Source organism: Bufo gargarizans, chromosome 2 (genome assembly GCF_014858855.1).
Source record: "Bufo gargarizans isolate SCDJY-AF-19 chromosome 2, ASM1485885v1, whole genome shotgun sequence".
NCBI lineage: Eukaryota > Metazoa > Chordata > Amphibia > Anura > Bufonidae > Bufo > Bufo gargarizans.
This window is the reverse complement of record NC_058081.1, coordinates 237,008,677-237,028,073: the sequence shown is the minus strand read 5'-3', so window position 1 is coordinate 237,028,073 and position 19,397 is coordinate 237,008,677. Positions and strand designations below refer to the sequence as shown.

General features: G+C 41.2%; 1 protein-coding gene across 11 annotated transcripts in view; it reads right to left on the bottom strand.

Moving 5' to 3' along the window:
• CACNA2D1 (calcium voltage-gated channel auxiliary subunit alpha2delta 1) overlaps positions 1-19,397 on the bottom strand; it is an 840,216-nt gene that overhangs the window by 266,773 nt on the left and 554,046 nt on the right. For all 11 annotated transcript variants that reach the window (XM_044280115.1, XM_044280114.1, XM_044280117.1 and 8 more), the window contains exon 7: positions 8,527-8,658. In XM_044280115.1, coding sequence (XP_044136050.1) covers positions 8,527-8,658 — 132 coding nt within the window. The remainder of the gene's footprint in view (positions 1-8,526; positions 8,659-19,397) is intronic.

The following is a 19,397-nucleotide window of genomic DNA, read 5'->3' as shown; positions in this document are numbered from 1 at the left end:
ATCTTGAATATTCGAAATTACGAATATATATTACTATATTCTAAATATTCGCGAATTTTCGAAGTACCTATATTCGTGATAAAAATGAATACTCACAATACATTAGGAAGTGCCTGGTATTACCTTTCACTACATGATAAATGTCACTTGCTGAAGCGAGACAACCCCTTTAAGATAAGATCATTTAAGATAAAGATGGTGTTTCATATGCCGGTCTAAAAAATATGGGGTCATTTATCAAACTGGTGTAAAGTATTACAGGCTTAGTTCCCCAAAGCAAGTTGGAAAATAAAAGGTGGAATCTGATTGGTTGCTACTTTACACGGATTGATGTGCGTTTCAGGGAACGTTCTAAACAGGTTGCATGCACCAGAAGACCACTTCGTCTGGCTCCTTTATTTCAGAGGCCGGTCTTTCCAATAGCATCGGCATGATAGAGCGGCTTCGTCAAACTGATCAGGAGCATCTACGTCGCAAGGTGGAAAATCTATGTCTGTATTGTAGAGGCAAGACCCATTTTGTGCATAACTGTCCCCAGAGGCTGTGAAACGCCATTGTCTAGGGTCAGTAGGAGAGGTGGTTCTAGACCAGGAGAAGTCTTCTTTAAAACTTTCAGTTCCAGTGACTCTCTCTCACAAGGGAGTTACGCTATCTGTGCCGGCATTCATGGATTTTGGGTCAGCCGGTAACTTCATTCAACAAGCGCTGGTTAATCAGTATCGGCTTCCCACCATCCAACTGGTGAGGCCTTTGTCAGTGGCTTCAATAAATGGACTACCACTTCCTGAACCAGTACTTACTGTTACTGTGCCCCTTAAATTACAAATTGGGGTTCTGCACTCGGAGCAGATCTTTTTCTATGTCCTGCCAGCCTCTGTAAATCCTATTATTCTTGGGCAACTCTGGCTATGTCTTCAATCACCAATTGTGGACTGGCACACCGGTGAGATTTTGCGATGGGGATCATCTTGTCGCTCCACCTGCTTAGTGGAGGTCCAACCGACTTCCCCGCCTACGGTACCAGTAGACCTGCCTGGACTACTGCAGTGGAGTTACAGGAGTTTTAATTTTTCTATGGACTACCGCAGCAATATGCCAACTATGCGGACGTCTTTAGTAAAAAAGGACGCCGAGACTCTGAGCCCTCATCGTCCATATGACTGTCCCATCGATCTTCTGCCTGGTGCCACTCCTCTTCATGGTCGAGTCTACCCACTCTCACTCCCAGAGACTCAGGCAATAACCGACTACATCAAGGAGAATCTTGAGAGGGGGTTCATACAAAAGTCCACTTCACCAGCCGGGGCCGGGTTCTTCTTCGTGCAGAAGAAAGATGGATCCTTACGGCCCTGTATCGATTATCGAGGTCTGAATAAGATCACAGTAAGAAACTGATATCCTCTACCGTTGATCTCCGAACTTTTTGACAGGCTCAGGGGGGCTAAAGTCTTCACTAAACTCAACCTGAGCGGTGCATATAATCTGGTCTGCATTCGAAAAGGTGATGAGTGGAAGTCTGCTTTCAACACTCATGATGGACACTACGAGTATCTTGTTATACCCTTCGGTCTATGCAATGCACCTGCGATATTCCAAGAGCTAGTTAATGATCTTCTAGGATCTGCTCTATACCTGCGTGATTTTGTATCTAGATGATATACTGGTTTTCTCTCCAGATTGGATCACTCACCGGAGGCATGTATGGCTAATCTTACACCGCGTGAGGCAAAATAGGCTCTATGCCAAACTCGAGAAATGTACCTTCGAAAAAACTACAGTACCGTTTTTTTGGATACATCATCTCAGATGGATCCTGAAAACTTGAATGTGGTAAAGAACTGGCCTTGCCCACAGGGTCTTCGTGATATACAGCACTTCCTGGGATTCGCCAACTTCTATCGGCAGTTTATTCCGAACTTTTCATCCCTAATGTCTCCGATCTCCACTCTTACTAAGAAAGGGGTGAATGCCTCCTAAGACAGAGGCTGCTTTTGTCCAATTAAAGAGCTCCTTTGCATCTGCACCTTTTTTGCGACATCCTGATGTCTCCCATCAATTATTTTCAGAAGTGGACGTCTCCTCCATAGCAGCCGGTGCGGTTTTACTATAAAAGAATTCCAAGGGCAAGATGTTCACTTGTGGGTTCTTCTCCAAGCTCTTCTCTCCCGCTGAAAATAATTACTGTATAGGAGACAGGGAGCTTCTGGCCATAAAACTCACCTTGGAGGAGTGGCGTTATCTATTGGAGGGAATCCCAGCGTCCGGTAATAATTTTCACTGACCATAAGAATCTTATTTACCTACAGACAGCTCAGCGTCGGAACCCTCGCCAAGCCAGGTGGGCACTCTTCTTCTCTCGCTTTGATTTGGAGTTACACTTCCACCCGGCTGAGAAGAACATAAAGGCTGATGCTCTGTCCCGATCTTTTGACTTTTCTGACCAGCAGGAGGAGCTTCAATACATGATAGATCCTGCTTGTTTAATCACGGTGGCTCCTATCCTGGTAAGAGACATTCCTCCCGGGAGAACATTCATATCCTCTGCCAAAAGGAAAAGCATCCTGTCATGGGGACACAACTCCAAACTGTCCGGTTATCTGGGAATTCACTGGTGGCCCACATTATCCAAAGACGTATGTGACAATGTTTCGGCCTGCATCGTCTGTGCTCAAAATATAATATCCACAAGCAAACCTCAAGGCCTGTTGCTACATCTACCCGTTCCTGATGCTCCATGGCAACACATTGCCATGGACTTTATTACTGATCTGCCTTCTTCAGATGAATGTACCGTGATTTGGGTGGTTGTGGACCGCTTCTCCAAGATGGCGGACTTCGTTCCGTTGATTGGATTACCCTTGGCCGCGGAGCTCGTCAAGATGTTCATAAAACATATATTTCGTCTACATGGCTTGCCTGGGCATATTGTTTTCGATCGAGGAGTTCAGTTTACTGTCCAAGCTCTGGAGAGCCCTCTGTCGTCTCTTAAAAATAGATCTGGACCTCTCTTCTGGTTATCACCCCCAAACCAATGGGCAAGTAGAGCGGGTTAATCCGGGTTAATTTTGTTTCAACACAACATAACAACTGGGTATCACTACTACCTTGAGCAGAGTTCTACTACAACAACCACACCAGTGAGTCTACTGAATCCTTGCCATTCTTTGTTGTCTATGGTCAACTCCCCCGTACTCCTCTTCCTGTTCCTGCATCTTCTGGTGTTCCTGCTCTTCCTTCAGAGATTTCTTGAACATTTGGAGTGACACCAAGGTCTGCCTCGATAAAGCAGTGATCCGCATGAAGACCAATACGGACAAGAGAAGAATGAAACCACCTCAGTTCTCCTCTGGGAAGAAGGTATGGCTTTCCTCCAAAAACATCTGCTTAAGAGTCTTCAGTTTTTAGTTTATGCCGAGATTCCTTGGACCCTTTGAGGTCTTGAAGAGGATCAACGAGGTGACATACAAGTTACGCTTGCCTTTCTCGCTACGCATTCCCAATGCCTTCCACATGTCGTTGCTTAAAACAGTGGTCCTTAACTGCTTCTCTAGGCTCCTTCTAGACCTATACCAGTTGCTGAGACTGCTGATGAGGTCTTTAAAATCAAGGACATCATGGCCGTCAAGAAGCGGGGCAGAAGGACCTATTATCTTGTGGACTGGAAGGGATTTGGTCCAGAGGAAAGGTCCTGGGAGCTGCAGGAGAACATTCAGGCTCCGGAAATCATCAAGAGATTTCTGTCTCGCCTCAGACTCAAGAAGAGGGGGCGTAAGGGGGGGTACTGTAACAGTGTCCTCGGTTCAATGCTGTCCCCCTGCTCGCCACCACGGTTCTGGGCGCCGTGCTCATCTGTGATCATGATCTGTGCTTCCCTGTCTCTGCTGCTGCTATGGAGATTCCACTCCGCAGCTTCCAGTCAACCTGAACGCTGCTTGTGCGTGACTGCTGTATGATGCATCACTCCTTGGGCAGGGCTGAGTTGTTTCAGGTGATTCCATTGACCTACCCTGGCTCTCCTGGAGGTATTTAAGTGGCTCACCCCTCTACCCAAACGCCTCAGAGTCAAGGTCCTATCCTGTGCAATTGAGCTTGCTACCACTTGTGTTCCTGACTACTTGCCTTGTTCCTAGACTACGGTCTTTGTCTGATCCCTGCTTCCTTGCATCACTCCTCTGGTTACCGACTCGGATTGTCTGACTTCGTTCCTGTGCCGCCTGCCCTGACCCATTGCTTGTCTCGACTACGTCTCTGACTCGTCTGCCGGTCCTGTCTGGTTGCTCCTGGTAATGACCCTGCCTGCCTAACAATGTCTATACTGTCTGTACCTTCACAGGTGCCTCCTGGTGCACCCGGACCAGCTGCTACCAACTCTGGGACTGCCCTGGGGTGGTACCTGGTAGCTACTCTAACGGCCTAAGTCTATCCTCACCACCAGAGGCTCTAGCGAAGACCAGGTAGCTGCTTAGTCACACCCCTCCAGGGTACAGCCAGTCTGTAGCACAGTAGGTCCACTTCCACTGATTCGTGACACCATGTGTGTAAATTGTACATCACTTATGATAAAGATAAAATAAAATGAAAGGTGAAGTGGCAAAAATGAGTTTAGTTTATTTGAGTTACGGACATTTTAAGATATGGAAATATAAATTTTGTCTTTTTTTTTTTTTTATAGGGAGTAATTAGATGTTCCCTTCCCACAGGGTATTTGAACATATTCTTTTTGGATAGCTTATATCACAGATATAATGATTTACTACTGCAGTCTATAGTAAAGTCACTGTATTTCTATTAAATCTTCCCACAGGCAGGTCTTAATGGGAACATACTGTAAATATGGCAGACCTAGGAGCCTTCAGATGGCTCCAAGCTGCCATAGCAACCAAAAGTCTCCTGTGGAAGGGGGGTTGCTTACTGGAACAGTCATCTCCTAGTAAATAACCAATCAGATGTTATGGTTGCAATTGACCACAGCATCTGAGAGATTGAAAGTCTGTGTGATAGGAGTTGTCTACATTCACAAACTCTGCTGGCTATTCGCCCCCTAAGCTCCTGAGCAGTAGCTATCCTTAAATACCCGACATCTGCTGTACATGTACAGAAAATATTGAAAAAGGGTTAATGGTTAAACATATATTCTGAATACACTGTTATTCTAATTTGTTTTTATTTTATCATCATATGTTTACATGATTATGGGAACAATCATCCTATCTGTATTACAGCACCAGTCATTGTGGAGATTTGTTTTATAACTGGCTACAGGATAGTGTTATTAATTGCTACAGGATAGTGTTGCGGGCACATCGTGTGAAATGTGCAGAGGTCAATATGTAGGGAAGAGTAGTGGAATTGCTTATTTTCAATGTCTTTTGAGTCTCCGGCTTCATAATAGAAGTGTCACTGTTCATTGTAATTCCACATGTATTGATAATGTGGATCACGGCTGAGAAGTGATTGCTACAGAACAGGAAGTGTCAACCTGTTTTATTTACATTCCCACTGTGGCCAATGAGGTATTTATTAGAAAATGATATATGCACAAAAAGTTTTGCAACTCACTATACACTTTTAAGTTTGATTATTAAGAAACTCTAGTGTGAATGTGTACTAAATGTGTCTAACTCCATAAGAAACCTTTTGAATCAAAATGTTGCAATCCAAACTGGATATTAGAAATTGCCTCTTAGGCTACTTTCACAAGCATGCTCGCCCAACACTGAGTACTCATGAGCAAGACTGTGTAACAGTTGAAATGCGTTGATGGGTTATAGCGAAGTGGTATGCCCTGGAATGTTTTTAATATGTATTCTCAATAAAGCTGGAAATACCTTTTAACCCTTCAGTGCTAAATGAACTGTTTAGTATATTTAAGGTTATCCTTGACATAAATGGCTACTCCACCACCTCATCTGTTTACTTTGTCTTTCCTCTACAGTGTGTAACCATGTATGGCTATTTCCCAGTCGTTACAATCATTTAACCATGTCTTAGTTATAGCAACCAGATCCAAATAATCCCTAGACATGATCTCCATAGGTTTGTAGGGCAGGGCTAAGCTATGAGTGTTTGTCCACAATATATGTTGAACATAGGTTATGTCCTATATTATTCATAACAATGTCAGCTGCATGTACTAGAAAAACAACCACCTTTTTACCACTACCATCACAGTTCTTCATCCTAACTGGCTGGGGACAGAGATAATCCTCATCACTTGAATAATCCTACTAATTTAAATATATGTCGAAAATACTTCTTAACTCTGTACCAAGTTCTTGCATATCTTTATATGATGAATGCAAACCATCCTTCTTTTACAGTTCTTAGTAGACCACTTACTTACATTATGGCTAACATACCCAAAATCTTCTGTTTCACACCACTTTCTGTCATCACGCATTAAACTCAGAGATAAAATTTTTATTTTTATTATGATCATGGACCCGCTTAACCTCTTAAAATGTCAGCTGAACCAGCTATTTTACCTAATTCCTGGCTAAAATTCTGGAATTCCCTTTGTAAATCATTATGAGCCAAATCAATGGTGCCAAGATGCACCACAATATCAAATTCACTATCCTTAGTAGCAATATGTCTCTTGTCCCTACTGACAATGGTACCTTGATGAAATCTCACCTCCTTCATCTGCACTAACTCTACCCGTCTAATGGTTGAATAGTCAACAAGAAGATGTTTTCTCTTCCTGATCATTCTTGATCTTGCAAGACAATCTTTCCCTTAGAAGTCACATCATCCTCCACATGGTGAGCCCTATTTGAACCACCAACATTGTCACCTTCTATGTGAGAAAGTACACTATAGGAATAATATAAGATAGATATATTACATACAATTAGCATTTTTATTCTCCACAACTTGCAACCTCCCAGAACCAACAGCTGTCCACTTTGCCTTTTTCCTCTGAGGTCTTTGGGGGATGGGAGGTTGTTTGCTGGGCTGCTTCACAGGCATTTCACCATGCCAGGCATCCTTATGAATGATTACTGGAATTATTTAGTAAAGTAAGTACTCACCAAATATCTCCTGCAAGCTCCTGCTGTTTTCAAACTACTTCAGTCTAGCTGCACTTATGTCGCGTTGCGCTTACCAGAATAAACTCAGCACAGGTGGGAAGATATCAGGAACATGGTAGGTATGGGTTGCTGGTCATACATTTTGCATTTAGTATATCCAAATTACACCTCATAATAAATATGTCAACCAGCAGTGCAGAGGGATAAAGACTGGCTTCTAAATCGCTGGTCTAATAAATGTCCTCCAATGTGTCTGACATAAGAGACCAAGAATAGAAATGTATATGCCTAGTTAAAAAATATATCATAAGTGGATTGAAAATGAAGATAAACTATAATATGGCATGGTATAAAGAGAGACTGATATTTCTGCCTTTTGCAGTCCTGTATTTGAATCAACCTGCATCAAAAACCATCCCCATTTTACTTAATATCACTTAATAGTTTGCAGACATAATTGAGATTTGGGAACAGAAAGAGAAGTAACAACGAAAAGATGAACAGGCAATTTACTGAAAACACTTGATATTCATGCCAAGAATGGGGAGCATGGTCATCTACGTCAGTGTTCTTCAACTCCAGTCCTCAGGGCCCATCTGCCAGTCATAATTTGAGAGTATCCCATAGAATTAATACATGTGCTAAGTCCTAAAGCACCAACACTAATTATATCACTTGCTCAATACTAAGGGTACTTTCACACTTGCGTTGTGAGGATCCGGCAGGCAGTTCAGTTGCTGGAACTGCCTGCAGGATCCTGAAATCCGTATGCAAACAGATATCATTTGTAGATGGATCTGGATGAGGATCCGCCTGACAAATGCATTGAAATTCCAGATCCGTCTCTCCGGTGTCTTCTGCAAAAACAGATCCGGTATTAATTGTTTCCGCATTTTTAAAGGTCTGCGCATGCGCAGACCAGGAAACCGGATCCATTTTGCCAGAACACTAGGTACCAGATCCGGCATTAATACATTTCAAAGGCAAGTGTTCCGGAATTTTGTCCGGAGAAAATACTGCAGCATGCTGCAGTATTTTCTTCGGCCAAATACCGTAAGAGAGATTGAACTGAAGACATCCTGATGCATACTGAATGGAATGCTTTCCATTCAAAATGCATTAAGATAAAACTAAAGCGTTTTTTCCGGTATTGAGCCCCCTAGGACGGAACTTAATACCAGATAAGAAAACCGTTAGTGTGAAAGTACCCTAAGGAAATTCTAAAAAAAAACATGAACAGCAGGTTGGTCCGGAGGACTGGAGTTGATAAATACTGATCTGACCTGGCTTGACTTAATTGACAGGTCTCACCTGAATATAGGGAGAGAGCCATGGCCAATCCTGGCCCTTTTTAAAACTATGTTTTCTATGAAAAGCCACACCATTTCAAAGTAAAACTGTCTTTTGAGAAAGTTTGTCAATATGTGAATTTCCTGACAGGTTACCTTTCAGGTTTGCTGATCCATTAAATATTATTTTTGGTATTATTTACCTGGGTAATACCTGGCCAGTCCAGTTGCACTTCCAAACACTTGCCACAGAAGGGTTTTATCTTCATTATAGTTTTCCTTAAACACTTCATCCAATGCAGCCGTCCAGTTTAGCTCATTTAACACGATTGCAGCTGAAAAAGAAAGAGAAATGGTTTGCGACTGTTTTATTAAATCTCCATAATTACCAATATTATAGTTTCTCAGGCAAAATAAATAAGACATCAACATAAGGGTTAGCAATAGGTTCCAATAAAAAAAAAAAGAACAATATAAAGAGAACACAAAAAAGATAATGTAGAACAGTGATATTATTAGCCTTTTAAAGCTGATTGGGGAATAGCTTCCCAACACAGTGCTCATTAATGCAACTTAACAAGATTTTCATGTTTATGGAAGTGCTAACTTAGAAAAATCAGTTATGTGTGCATGAATATTCATTCAGTGGGTCAATAGCACAGTGAACCTGAGCTATGATAAAATTCATATTCAGAGGCATGAACAAATTATTGCTTTGTGGTCAGATACCTGAAAATGGAGAGTTGCAAAAGTCCAAGTTATTCTTATTAGAGTGACTGAGGGCAATCATGTACCTGTATATCTAGTTTGATAGCCAGCACCGTTGACACTGTAATAATAATCTTTATCATAAAGATTTTTATAAACAGTGTCATCATGCCTAATTATAATGACATCATGCACATATGAAGTTAAGATCCTTGACTGCTACTGTAGGTTGATATATTCCCAATAATAAAACATTTAAAACGTTATGTCCACATTTGCAGCCAAAGTTTTTTTATTTTTATTCTCTCAATGTATATAAAATGAAAAAGCAAATCAATAAGTATTAAGTAACAATTTGTACAACTTATTGGATTTTTGGAATTTTCTTATTTTTTTTCTTTTGCAAAAATAATTTTAGTACTGGGTTGGGACTTAGCAGAGGGACAGGACTTCCTTGTCTTAGTAAATAGAAGAAAGAATGAGACTGCAAGTTTGTGGGATTAACATGGAAAGTTGCTTCATTTTTCACTTAAGATTTGTCGGGAAATAAAAAAATGATTATGAAGGAATACATGCAGCATTTAACAAGTATTTGCATGTACTATGGTGATGACTAAAGCAATTCTCCAGTTATGACCTCAAAAATTATATGTAAATCATAAGTTCCCAATGCAAGAGTTACAGAAACAGCGTGGCTCACTGTATTTCCGTAGGTTCGTTAAAGGATAACTGTCATATTTTCATTAAAAAAATAAAAATAAAAAAAGAATTTTAGCATATGTTACTGCTGTAGCAGCATTATGCATAAAGAAATCTTTAGTTTCTTCACTTACCACAGTTTTCCTTGAGTTTTCCCCTTAGTTATGGCTGTTTTGAATCCTACATTAAGAGGATCTTCTCAAGATGGCTCCTCTGCCAGTTCTCTGAGGCCAAAACTGCATTCCCACAGGTCACATACAAACTTGCTGTAGCCAGCAGCTCCCTGCCAGCCAATCAGATTGGATTACTGAGAGACACACCTCCTTACTGTGAAGCCAAATGCAGGCATGCAGTGTGAAGGACCGCCCCTCTGTCTTCCTAGCCGGAGACAGATGAGCCATAGCAACGGTCTTTTAAGGCAGTAGTGGAAAGGGACAGGAGACATTAATGAAAGCTGTTATTATAAGGGAATTGCAGCTCTTTTGGCAATCATTGACAGACTAACTCAGGTATACACGCCTAGCTCTAATAAACTAGCAAATAAATATGACAGGTATCCTTTAAATTCTATAGGAGTTACGGAAACATCAAAGCACAACTCACTCTGCTGCGTTTGTAACTCTCGCCAGCCCTGGTTGCCGCTTCATTGCAGAGAGCTGTGTTGCAGTTCCCTGCATAGTGGTGTTCTGGGTCCCTTCATTTTTGGGATTGCAGAGTTGCCAGGGATACTAGGAATGTTTTACAGTATTTTTTATTGATTTATGATGTTACTGTATGTGCAGCAACAGAGTAAAAATTGATAATGCAGAATAAGCACATTCAAGTGTATATGTCCTTAAAAGAAAATCAACACTATTCCTTAAATCATATGAAAAAATATAAAAACTCTACATACATATTACACAGCAATAAACATACTGTATCTAGTTAGATTATTTCATAGTTGTATGTTAGTTTTCTGTCACTCAAAACTGGCAAAATTTGTTGCAAACACTGTTTATTTTTTTATTTTATTTTTTCCTTTTTACAGCACCCTCTCCACTATTAAAAAAAGTGGGAGAAGCATCAGCAGGAGGGGGAGGGTCATAGGAAGGACCTCATGGCCCAACACATTTACCAATATGTAAGCCAGAAAACTGGCTCCAGCTCCTTGCAAGTATATATCGTAGATGTAATTTTCCAGCACATGGATGGACCTCCCGAGGGTGCATCACAATTATTAAAAGGAGTTGTCTCGCTGACATTTATCATGTAGAAAAAGTTAATGCAAGCCACTTACTAATGTATTGTGATTGTCCATATTGTCTTCTTTGCTGGCTTGATTCATTTACGACCACCCTACAATCCAGCAGTGGTGGTCGTGCTTACACATTACAGGAAAAATGGCTGGCACTCCCGTGGTCCCAGTCACCAGAGAGAGCGGCACTGTTCCTTATAGTGTGAAAACATGACCACCGCTGTTGGTTTGCAGGGTGGTCATAACCCCTGGATACAAGAAGTTGAATGAAATCAGCAAAGGAAGCAATATAGACAATCACATTACATTAGTAACTACCTTTTATTAACTTTGTCTAAATGATAAATGCTATTTTACGCAAGTGAGACAACCCCTTTAAGAGGCTAGTGCCTGTTACTAATTCAGGTGCATTGTATGCCAGAAAGTTTCTTTATTGAGACTGACATGTGGTGGTATCAATTGAGCTTGTAAACTACTCTGTGCTACCACATGTAGTGTTTGGCAGAGGAGGAAGGTCCACATTGCAGGATAGGAAGGATGAATACTGTCATTTCCAGATTTCAATGGATTAAGGGACTTCAGACAAGGTAACCCTTGATGCGCTGAAATCTGGAAATCACAATATGGGTGGGGTCACATCTGCGTTCTGGATTCCGTTATGGCTTTCCCTTATAAAATGGTTATAACAGAAAATAACAGAATCCATAAGACAGAAGGACGGAGCAGTTAGGCTGCCCATAGACTTGTGTCATGACGGAATGTAAAATGGAAGCCTTTAAAGGCATTCCATTTTGCTTTCCATCTTAATAGAAGTATTTGGGGAAGCATAACGGATCCATCTGGTTTCCATTATGCAGAACGGAGAAAAAAGTCCTGTCAACAGGACTTTGTTTTCCGTCTTGCATAACGGGACCCAGACGGATCCGTTATCATTCCCCATAGACTTGTATTAAGATGGATCAAAACGAAATGCCTCTAAAGGCTTCCGTTCTCACTTACATCTTATGGATTTCGTTATTTTCCGTTATAACCATTTTATAACGGAATCCAGAACGCAGATGTGAACCCACCCTATATCTGTTTTTTATGCTGACAATAATAAATGCTAGGTTTTGATATATTTTTTCACCTCTTTGCGACTGCAAAAGGTAATTGCAAATATTGCAGACTCTTCCTTTAAGTAAGTGGCCTTCAGCTTTATAAACTCCCACTCTTTTTATTGCCAACACTTGTGGCATGAACAAAAGATAAAAAAGTCAATCAACTAGTTTACTGATTTCTCTTAAGTGCTGAGATGTTTGTATCCTTGACTTTTCTCTCTGTCTTAGGGCTCATTCAGACGGCCGTATGCTGTCTGCAAAAATGCGGATCAGTTTTTTTGCGGACAGTTCAGCATGTCCGCAAAAAAAGGATTGCATTCCGTTGTTTTGCTGATCCATAGACTTCAATAGAGCCATGTCCTGATTTTCACTGACAAGTATAGGACATGTTAATTTTTTTTGCTGAGCTGTGCAATGGAAGAAAAGTGCCCCATAGAAGTGAATAGGACAGCATCTAATGCGCAAAAAAATGGACCTGCATTTTTGTGGACAGCATATGGCCGTCTGAATGAGCCCTTAATGACATGGGTAGTGGAAACCTTGATAATTTCTCAAAATCAATACTGCTGTGGCACTTTCCAAATAAAAACTAATAAAAACATAATAAATAGAAATGAAAGACTGTTATTGATTTATTAAATCATTTAATAAAATGTGTGGTCAAAAGCCAACATGAAATGCATGGAATGCAGCATGAATTTGTATTTTAGAAACCTGGGGGCTATTTTCTGAAACATGAAAACAAGTTTTATGGAACAGCTACAAACTATAACTATTGCATGTTATACTAATAATCTAATGAGCAATATAACCTACAGTATTAGGAAATAATGGAAAATAATAAAATATGCTTAGAAAGGTATAGATGCACATGGTATAATATTTTCAACCAACAAAATGGAAATATGAGTCAAGGCTGGTGGAAGTAGGTGGAAACCCCTGATTCAAGAATTTGGAAGGCACAAATAGGAGAGGCAGTCTTGCATCTATAGCAGTTATGGAGTCTGCCAGGATCTCTTAAAAATTGAGAATATGCAAGACCACCTCTTTATCTCTTCTTGGCTATACAAGATCACTGAATGTGCCATAAGCCCCTGAAGAGCTGGAGCAGAGGATGGGAGTGGTGTTGGCTCTGGCTGCAAGTATATCACAGTGGCTCTCCTCACACATTTTTTCTCTAGGGCCAGGTCAGTGAAAAGAAGGTGCACCATTTCTTCCCTTGGGGCACACACTGATGTTGGGGTACTGCAAATGGACATGAGGGTGGGTTGGTAATGGGAGCTCATGAGGTCGTTATCTTGGCCCCATGTGCCCTTCCAGTAATCAGGCCTTCATATAAGTATATATATATATATATATATATATATATATGTAACAGCCCCTGAGATCTGAACAGTGTCACTGTTTCCCCCTAGCTTACTGTATCTTTTTCACAAGGCTGTTTGCCTCAAAGAAAATCCAGTAATGGGTCATGGCAAAGTCAAACCTTAATAAATAATGTTTTGCTGTTTTACTGTCTTGATAACATATTAACTACTCTGTCTAATATGCGACTTAATTAAAATGCTGTAAACTATATTCTGCACATCTTTTTTTTTGCATTTTATTTTTATTTTTAGGACTAGTGAAGGGTTCATTCTAATGATCTGATAAGACAATTGGATATAATGTTACTTTTAAACCGTGATAAGTAATGTCCTCTTGTCTAAAATGGCTTTAAAAGGGTTTTCCAAGCTCATGATACTGATTATTTATCCTCAGAATAGGTCATTTATATCTGATCAGTGAAAGTCTGACATCCTGTACCCCCACAATCAGCTGATCCCAGCAACTTCAGGTACGGTAACTAGCCCATGAATGGAGCAGAACCACAGCTCTGTCCAAAGTTAAGTGGCTGTGCTGGGTTACAGAAGCTCATCTACCACTGAAATGAATGGGAGCTTAGCTGCCATAACCTGCCATGCCCCCTACACTTTGAATAGTGATTTCTTCACCTTGTAACATACTACTCGCCCCAAAAATCCATCCTGTTTAAAACAGTAAATACAAAATTGGGAGGAGGTTTAAGGAATAGCAAACTGCTACACTATTTCTCCAATGCATTGTCTGGTCAAGGAGAAGTGCCCACACACAACTATTTTGTGGTTTATAAAACATAAAAAAAAAAAAAAATTTTTCTTTATCTAAGCATTACACAACTAATAACTATTATTTTTTCATTGGCATATGGATATGAGGTCTTGTTTCATTCTTGTGGTAGTTAGCACATACAGGTGGAACTCGAAAAATTTGAATATCGTGCAAAGTTTTTATTTATTACAGTAATGCAACCATAAAATGTGAAACTAACATATGAGATAGACTCATTACATGCAAAGTGAGATATTTCTAAGCCTTTATTTGTTATAATTTGGATGATTATGGCTTACAGCTTATGAAACCCCAAAGTCACAATTTTGAGGTACCCTTTGCTCAGAGGGTATGGCTTAATTAGCTGACTAGAATGATACTTGATAGTGATACTCTGAGCCTAGAATATTGAACCTTTTCACAAAATTCGCATTAATGCAATTCCTTTTAATTTGCATTACAGAAAAAAATGGACTTTTGCAAAAATTTTCGAGTTTCACCTGTATATATTTATAAATGACAATTTAGAGCATGCATACAATAGCGTTACATTTTATAATATAAATTTTGAAGGATAAGTCAAGCAAACCTATTCCGCTAAGACATTTTTTTACATGATTTATCCCTGAGCTAAGACATGTTTACTTTTTTAATTGTTTATTTTATGTGGATTGTTTTGTCCCAGGTTTTAATTGTATATAGAGTTTTTGCTTACAATATACTGAGACAAAAATACACACAGGCATCTGTATGCTCTAAGAGGCTTCAAGATACTGCCTGAAAACTTTTGTCAGGTTCCAGGCCATTTTCATAGTTACAACAGCCCTAGCAAATGTGTCACTAAAGCTTGCGTTCACATATACAATAGACAACTTCAGAAGACTTGACTCTTCCAGTGCAGTTCTTCATGGCCTGACTTGCTCAACAGCATTACATGTTTGTGGCTACATCACTAATGGACCAACTGGAATGGCAATCACAACCATATAGCGCCTGGCTACCAATCAGGTGAGGAGGTCCTAAAATTACCATGCAGTGTACATTTTTTTTTCTAAATTCTCTGAAGTACAATAACATAAGCATGCTATAAGATGCTTGTTTATTAAAATTGTCTGTCTGGTTATAAATTCCCTTTCAAATGTTGGTGAAATAAAAAAATAAATAAAACTGCATTCTTTAGTGAACAATAACATGAGATAAAAGCTGCTTCCATGATAAAAATTTTCATATACCCAGACCATACAATGATTAAAAAGTATCTATGTGAAGGAAACATATTCTCTTGAAAAAAAAAAAATCCACAAATTGACTTCTCAACAATAGGACTTCGATTTAAGAGCTGAAAATATATGCAAATATTAAAAGCATAATAAATGTGTTCTGGGTAGTGATGATCGAGCAAGCTCGGCCGAACACCTGTTCGGCTCGAGCATCTCGATGCTCGGCACATGGCGTTACTCGACCGAGTACCGCGTGTGCTCAAGCACCATGCTCGAGTCTCCTCCCCGCACGTTTCTTGGCAGCCAACAAAACGTGCAGGTAAGTACTGCCCTCACTGTGATGCCAGTAGCCATGTTGGCTACTGGCATTACAGTGATTGGCTGGTCGGAACACGTCATCGCGTGTTATATAGCACCCGATGATGAGTGTTCGGCTCATTCGTAGTCAGGGAGAGCTGAGCATAGGAAGGGACAGAGAGTGTAGGGAGAGTAATTGAATATTTTTTTGTACAAAAATGTTTCAGAGACCCAAAAGTCCTTGAAAGGACTATTGAGTGTGAAAGCAGCAATATATATTTTTAGTGCATCCTGCGCTAAATACCGTGTAATAGGCCACTACGGACAGTTAGTAATAGGCCACTGCGGACAGTTACATTATTTGTGCCACATCTCCAGTGTAAAGTGTGCGCATCCCTAAAATATCAGTGACATCCAGTGCACTTTTTCCGTAGATGGTGTCCGCTGCGGACAGTTAAATTATTTGCGCCACATCTCCTGTTTAAGGTGTGCGCATACTTCTCTTCCATCATATCAACACATGCTTATTCATCGCATATAATGCCCTTTGCATATAATGTTTTAAAGTGTCGGCTCACCAGCAGGCCTTCACCTACAATCTTTTACAGGGTCAGCTCACCTGAAGGCCCTCGCATATAATGTTTTACAGGGTCAGCTCACCATAGAAACATAGAATGTGTCAGCAGATAAGAAACATTTGGCCCATCTAGTCTGCCCAATATACTGAATACTATGAATAGCCCCTGGCCCTATCTTATAAGAAGGATGGCCTTATGCCTATCCCTTGCATGCTTAAACTCCTTCCCTGTATTTGCAGCTACCACGTCTGCAGGAAGGCTATTCCATGCATCCACTACTCTCTCAGTAAAGTAATACTTCCTGATATTACTTTTAAACCTTTGCCCCTCTAATCTAAAACTATGTCCTCTTGTAGCAGTTTTTCTTCTTTTAAATATTTAAATATTCTCTCCTCTTTTACCTTGTTGATTCCCTTTATTTATTTTAAAGTTTTTATCATATCCCCTCTGTCTCATCTTTCTCCCAAGCCCGGGCTACTTGAGAAACCTTGACGTGGTGCCCGGGCTTAGACATGTTCTACACCGTAGGACATGTTGACTAATCTCTCAATTTTAAAATCAGTTTGAGGGTTTAGTGAGACCGCAGAGTGCACCTGTATTTGTTGTTGTTTTGTTATATTGTTATATTGATTATTACATCCGCACTTGTTACCTTGTGTGAGATGTCTATTGTGGTACTTGTGGTTCGCCGCGGGCATCCTCCACCGTATGCATTTTGCTGGGGATCGCCATTAGCAACGGGCCACAAGTGCAGGATTTGCTCCCCTATATATATGCACGACTGCATGTGGGTTTGAGCACCTCCTGCTAATGCCACCTTGTCTTTTTTGGTTTGTATATATAGATTCCTGGAGGTGTATAAACTCCAATTCAAATGTGCCTGTTTTCCATCTACAGGCCACATTTAGGTGCACCTGTGAGGCCTGGGCCATATCAGTCAGTCTTGAGTGGGACTCACAGACTCCTCCCTCCTCCCATTGCAAGCATGGTTACATGCTGGAGGTAACTGGTGAGCTGTTTGTGAGTGGGCCTCATGCTCCTGTAATTTGCCCACTGGCTCCTGGTATTGCCCTTACGGCGCAGGTAGGAGAGCGTTAGGTCCCGGGCTACTTGAGAAACCTTGACGTGGTGCCCGGGCTTAGACATGTTCTACACCGTAGGACATGTTGACTAATCTCTCAATTTTAAAATCAGTTTGAGGGTTTAGTGAGACCGCAGAGTGCACCTGTATTTGTTGTTGTTTTGTTATATTGTTATATTGATTATTACATCCGCACTTGTTACCTTGTGTGAGATGTCTATTGTGGTACTTGTGGTTCGTCGCGGGCATCCTCCACCGTATGCATTTTGCTGGGGATCGCCATTAGCAACGGGCCACAAGTGCAGGATTTGCTCCCCTATATATATGCACGACTGCATGTGGGTTTGAGCACCTCCTGCTAATGCCACCTTGTCTTTTTTGGTTTGTATATATAGATTCCTGGAGGTGTATAAACTCCAATTCAAATGTGCCTGTTTTCCATCTACAGGCCACATTTAGGTGCACCTGTGAGGCCTGGGCCATATCAGTCAGTCTTGAGTGGGACTCACAGACTCCTCCCTCCTCCCATTGCAAGCATGGTTACATGCTGGAGGTAACTGGTGAGCTGTTTGTGAGTGGGCCTCATGCTCCTGTAATTTGCCCACTGGCTCCTGGTATCGCCCTTACGGCGCAGGTAGGAGAGCGTTAGGTCCCGGGCTACTTGAGAAACCTTGACGTGGTGCCCGGGCTTAGACATGTTCTACACCGTAGGACATGTTGACTAATCTCTCAATTTTAAAATCAGTTTGAGGGTTTAGTGAGACCGCAGAGTGCACCTGTATTTGTTGTTGTTTTGTTATATTGTTATATTGATTATTACATCCGCACTTGTTACCTTGTGTGAGATGTCTATTGTGGTACTTGTGGTTCGCCGCGGGCATCCTCCACCGTATGCATTTTGCTGGGGATCGCCATTAGCAATGGGCCACAAGTGCAGGATTTGCTCCCCTATATATATGCACGACTGCATGTGGGTTTGAGCACCTCCTGCTAATGCCACCTTGTCTTTTTTGGTTTGTATATATAGATTCCTGGAGGTGTATAAACTCCAATTCAAATGTGCCTGTTTTCCATCTACAGGCCACATTTAGGTGCACCTGTGAGGCCTGGGCCATATCAGTCAGTCTTGAGTGGGACTCAAAGACTCCTCCCTCCTCCCATTGCAAGCATGGTTACATGCTGGAGGTAACTGGTGAGCTGTTTGTGAGTGGGCCTCATGCTCCTGTAATTTGCCCACTGGCTCCTGGTATCGCCCTTACGGCGCAGGTAGGAGAGCGTTAGGTCCCGGGCTACTTGAGAAACCTTGACGTGGTGCCCGGGCTTAGACATGTTCTACACCGTAGGACATGTTGACTAATCTCTCAATTTTAAAATCAGTTTGAGGGTTTAGTGAGACCGCAGAGTGCACCTGTATTTGTTGTTGTTTTGTTATATTGTTATATTGATTATTACATCCGCACTTGTTACCTTGTGTGAGATGTCTATTGTGGTACTTGTGGTTCGCCGCGGGCATCCTCCACCGTATGCATTTTGCTGGGGATCGCCATTAGCAACGGGCCACAAGTGCAGGATTTGCTCCCCTATATATATGCACGACTGCATGTGGGTTTGAGCACCTCCTGCTAATGCCACCTTGTCTTTTTTGGTTTGTATACATGAAAGGTCCTTTAATCTTTCCTGGTAAGTTTTATCCTGCAATCCATGTACTAGTTTAGTAGCTCTTCTCTGAACTCTCTCCAAAGTATCAATATCCTTCTGGAGATATGGTCTCCAGTACTGCGCACAAAACTCCAAATGAGGTCTCACTAGTGCTCTGTAGAGCGGCATGAGCACCTCCCTCTTTTTACTGTTAATGCCTCTCCCTATACACCCAAGCATTCTGCTAGCATTTCCTGCTGCTCTATGACATTGTCTGCCTACCTTTAAGTCTTCTGAAATAATGACCCCTAAATCCCTTTCCTCAGATACTGAGGTTAGGACTGTATCACTGATTTCATATTCTGCTCTTGGGTTTTTACCCCTTA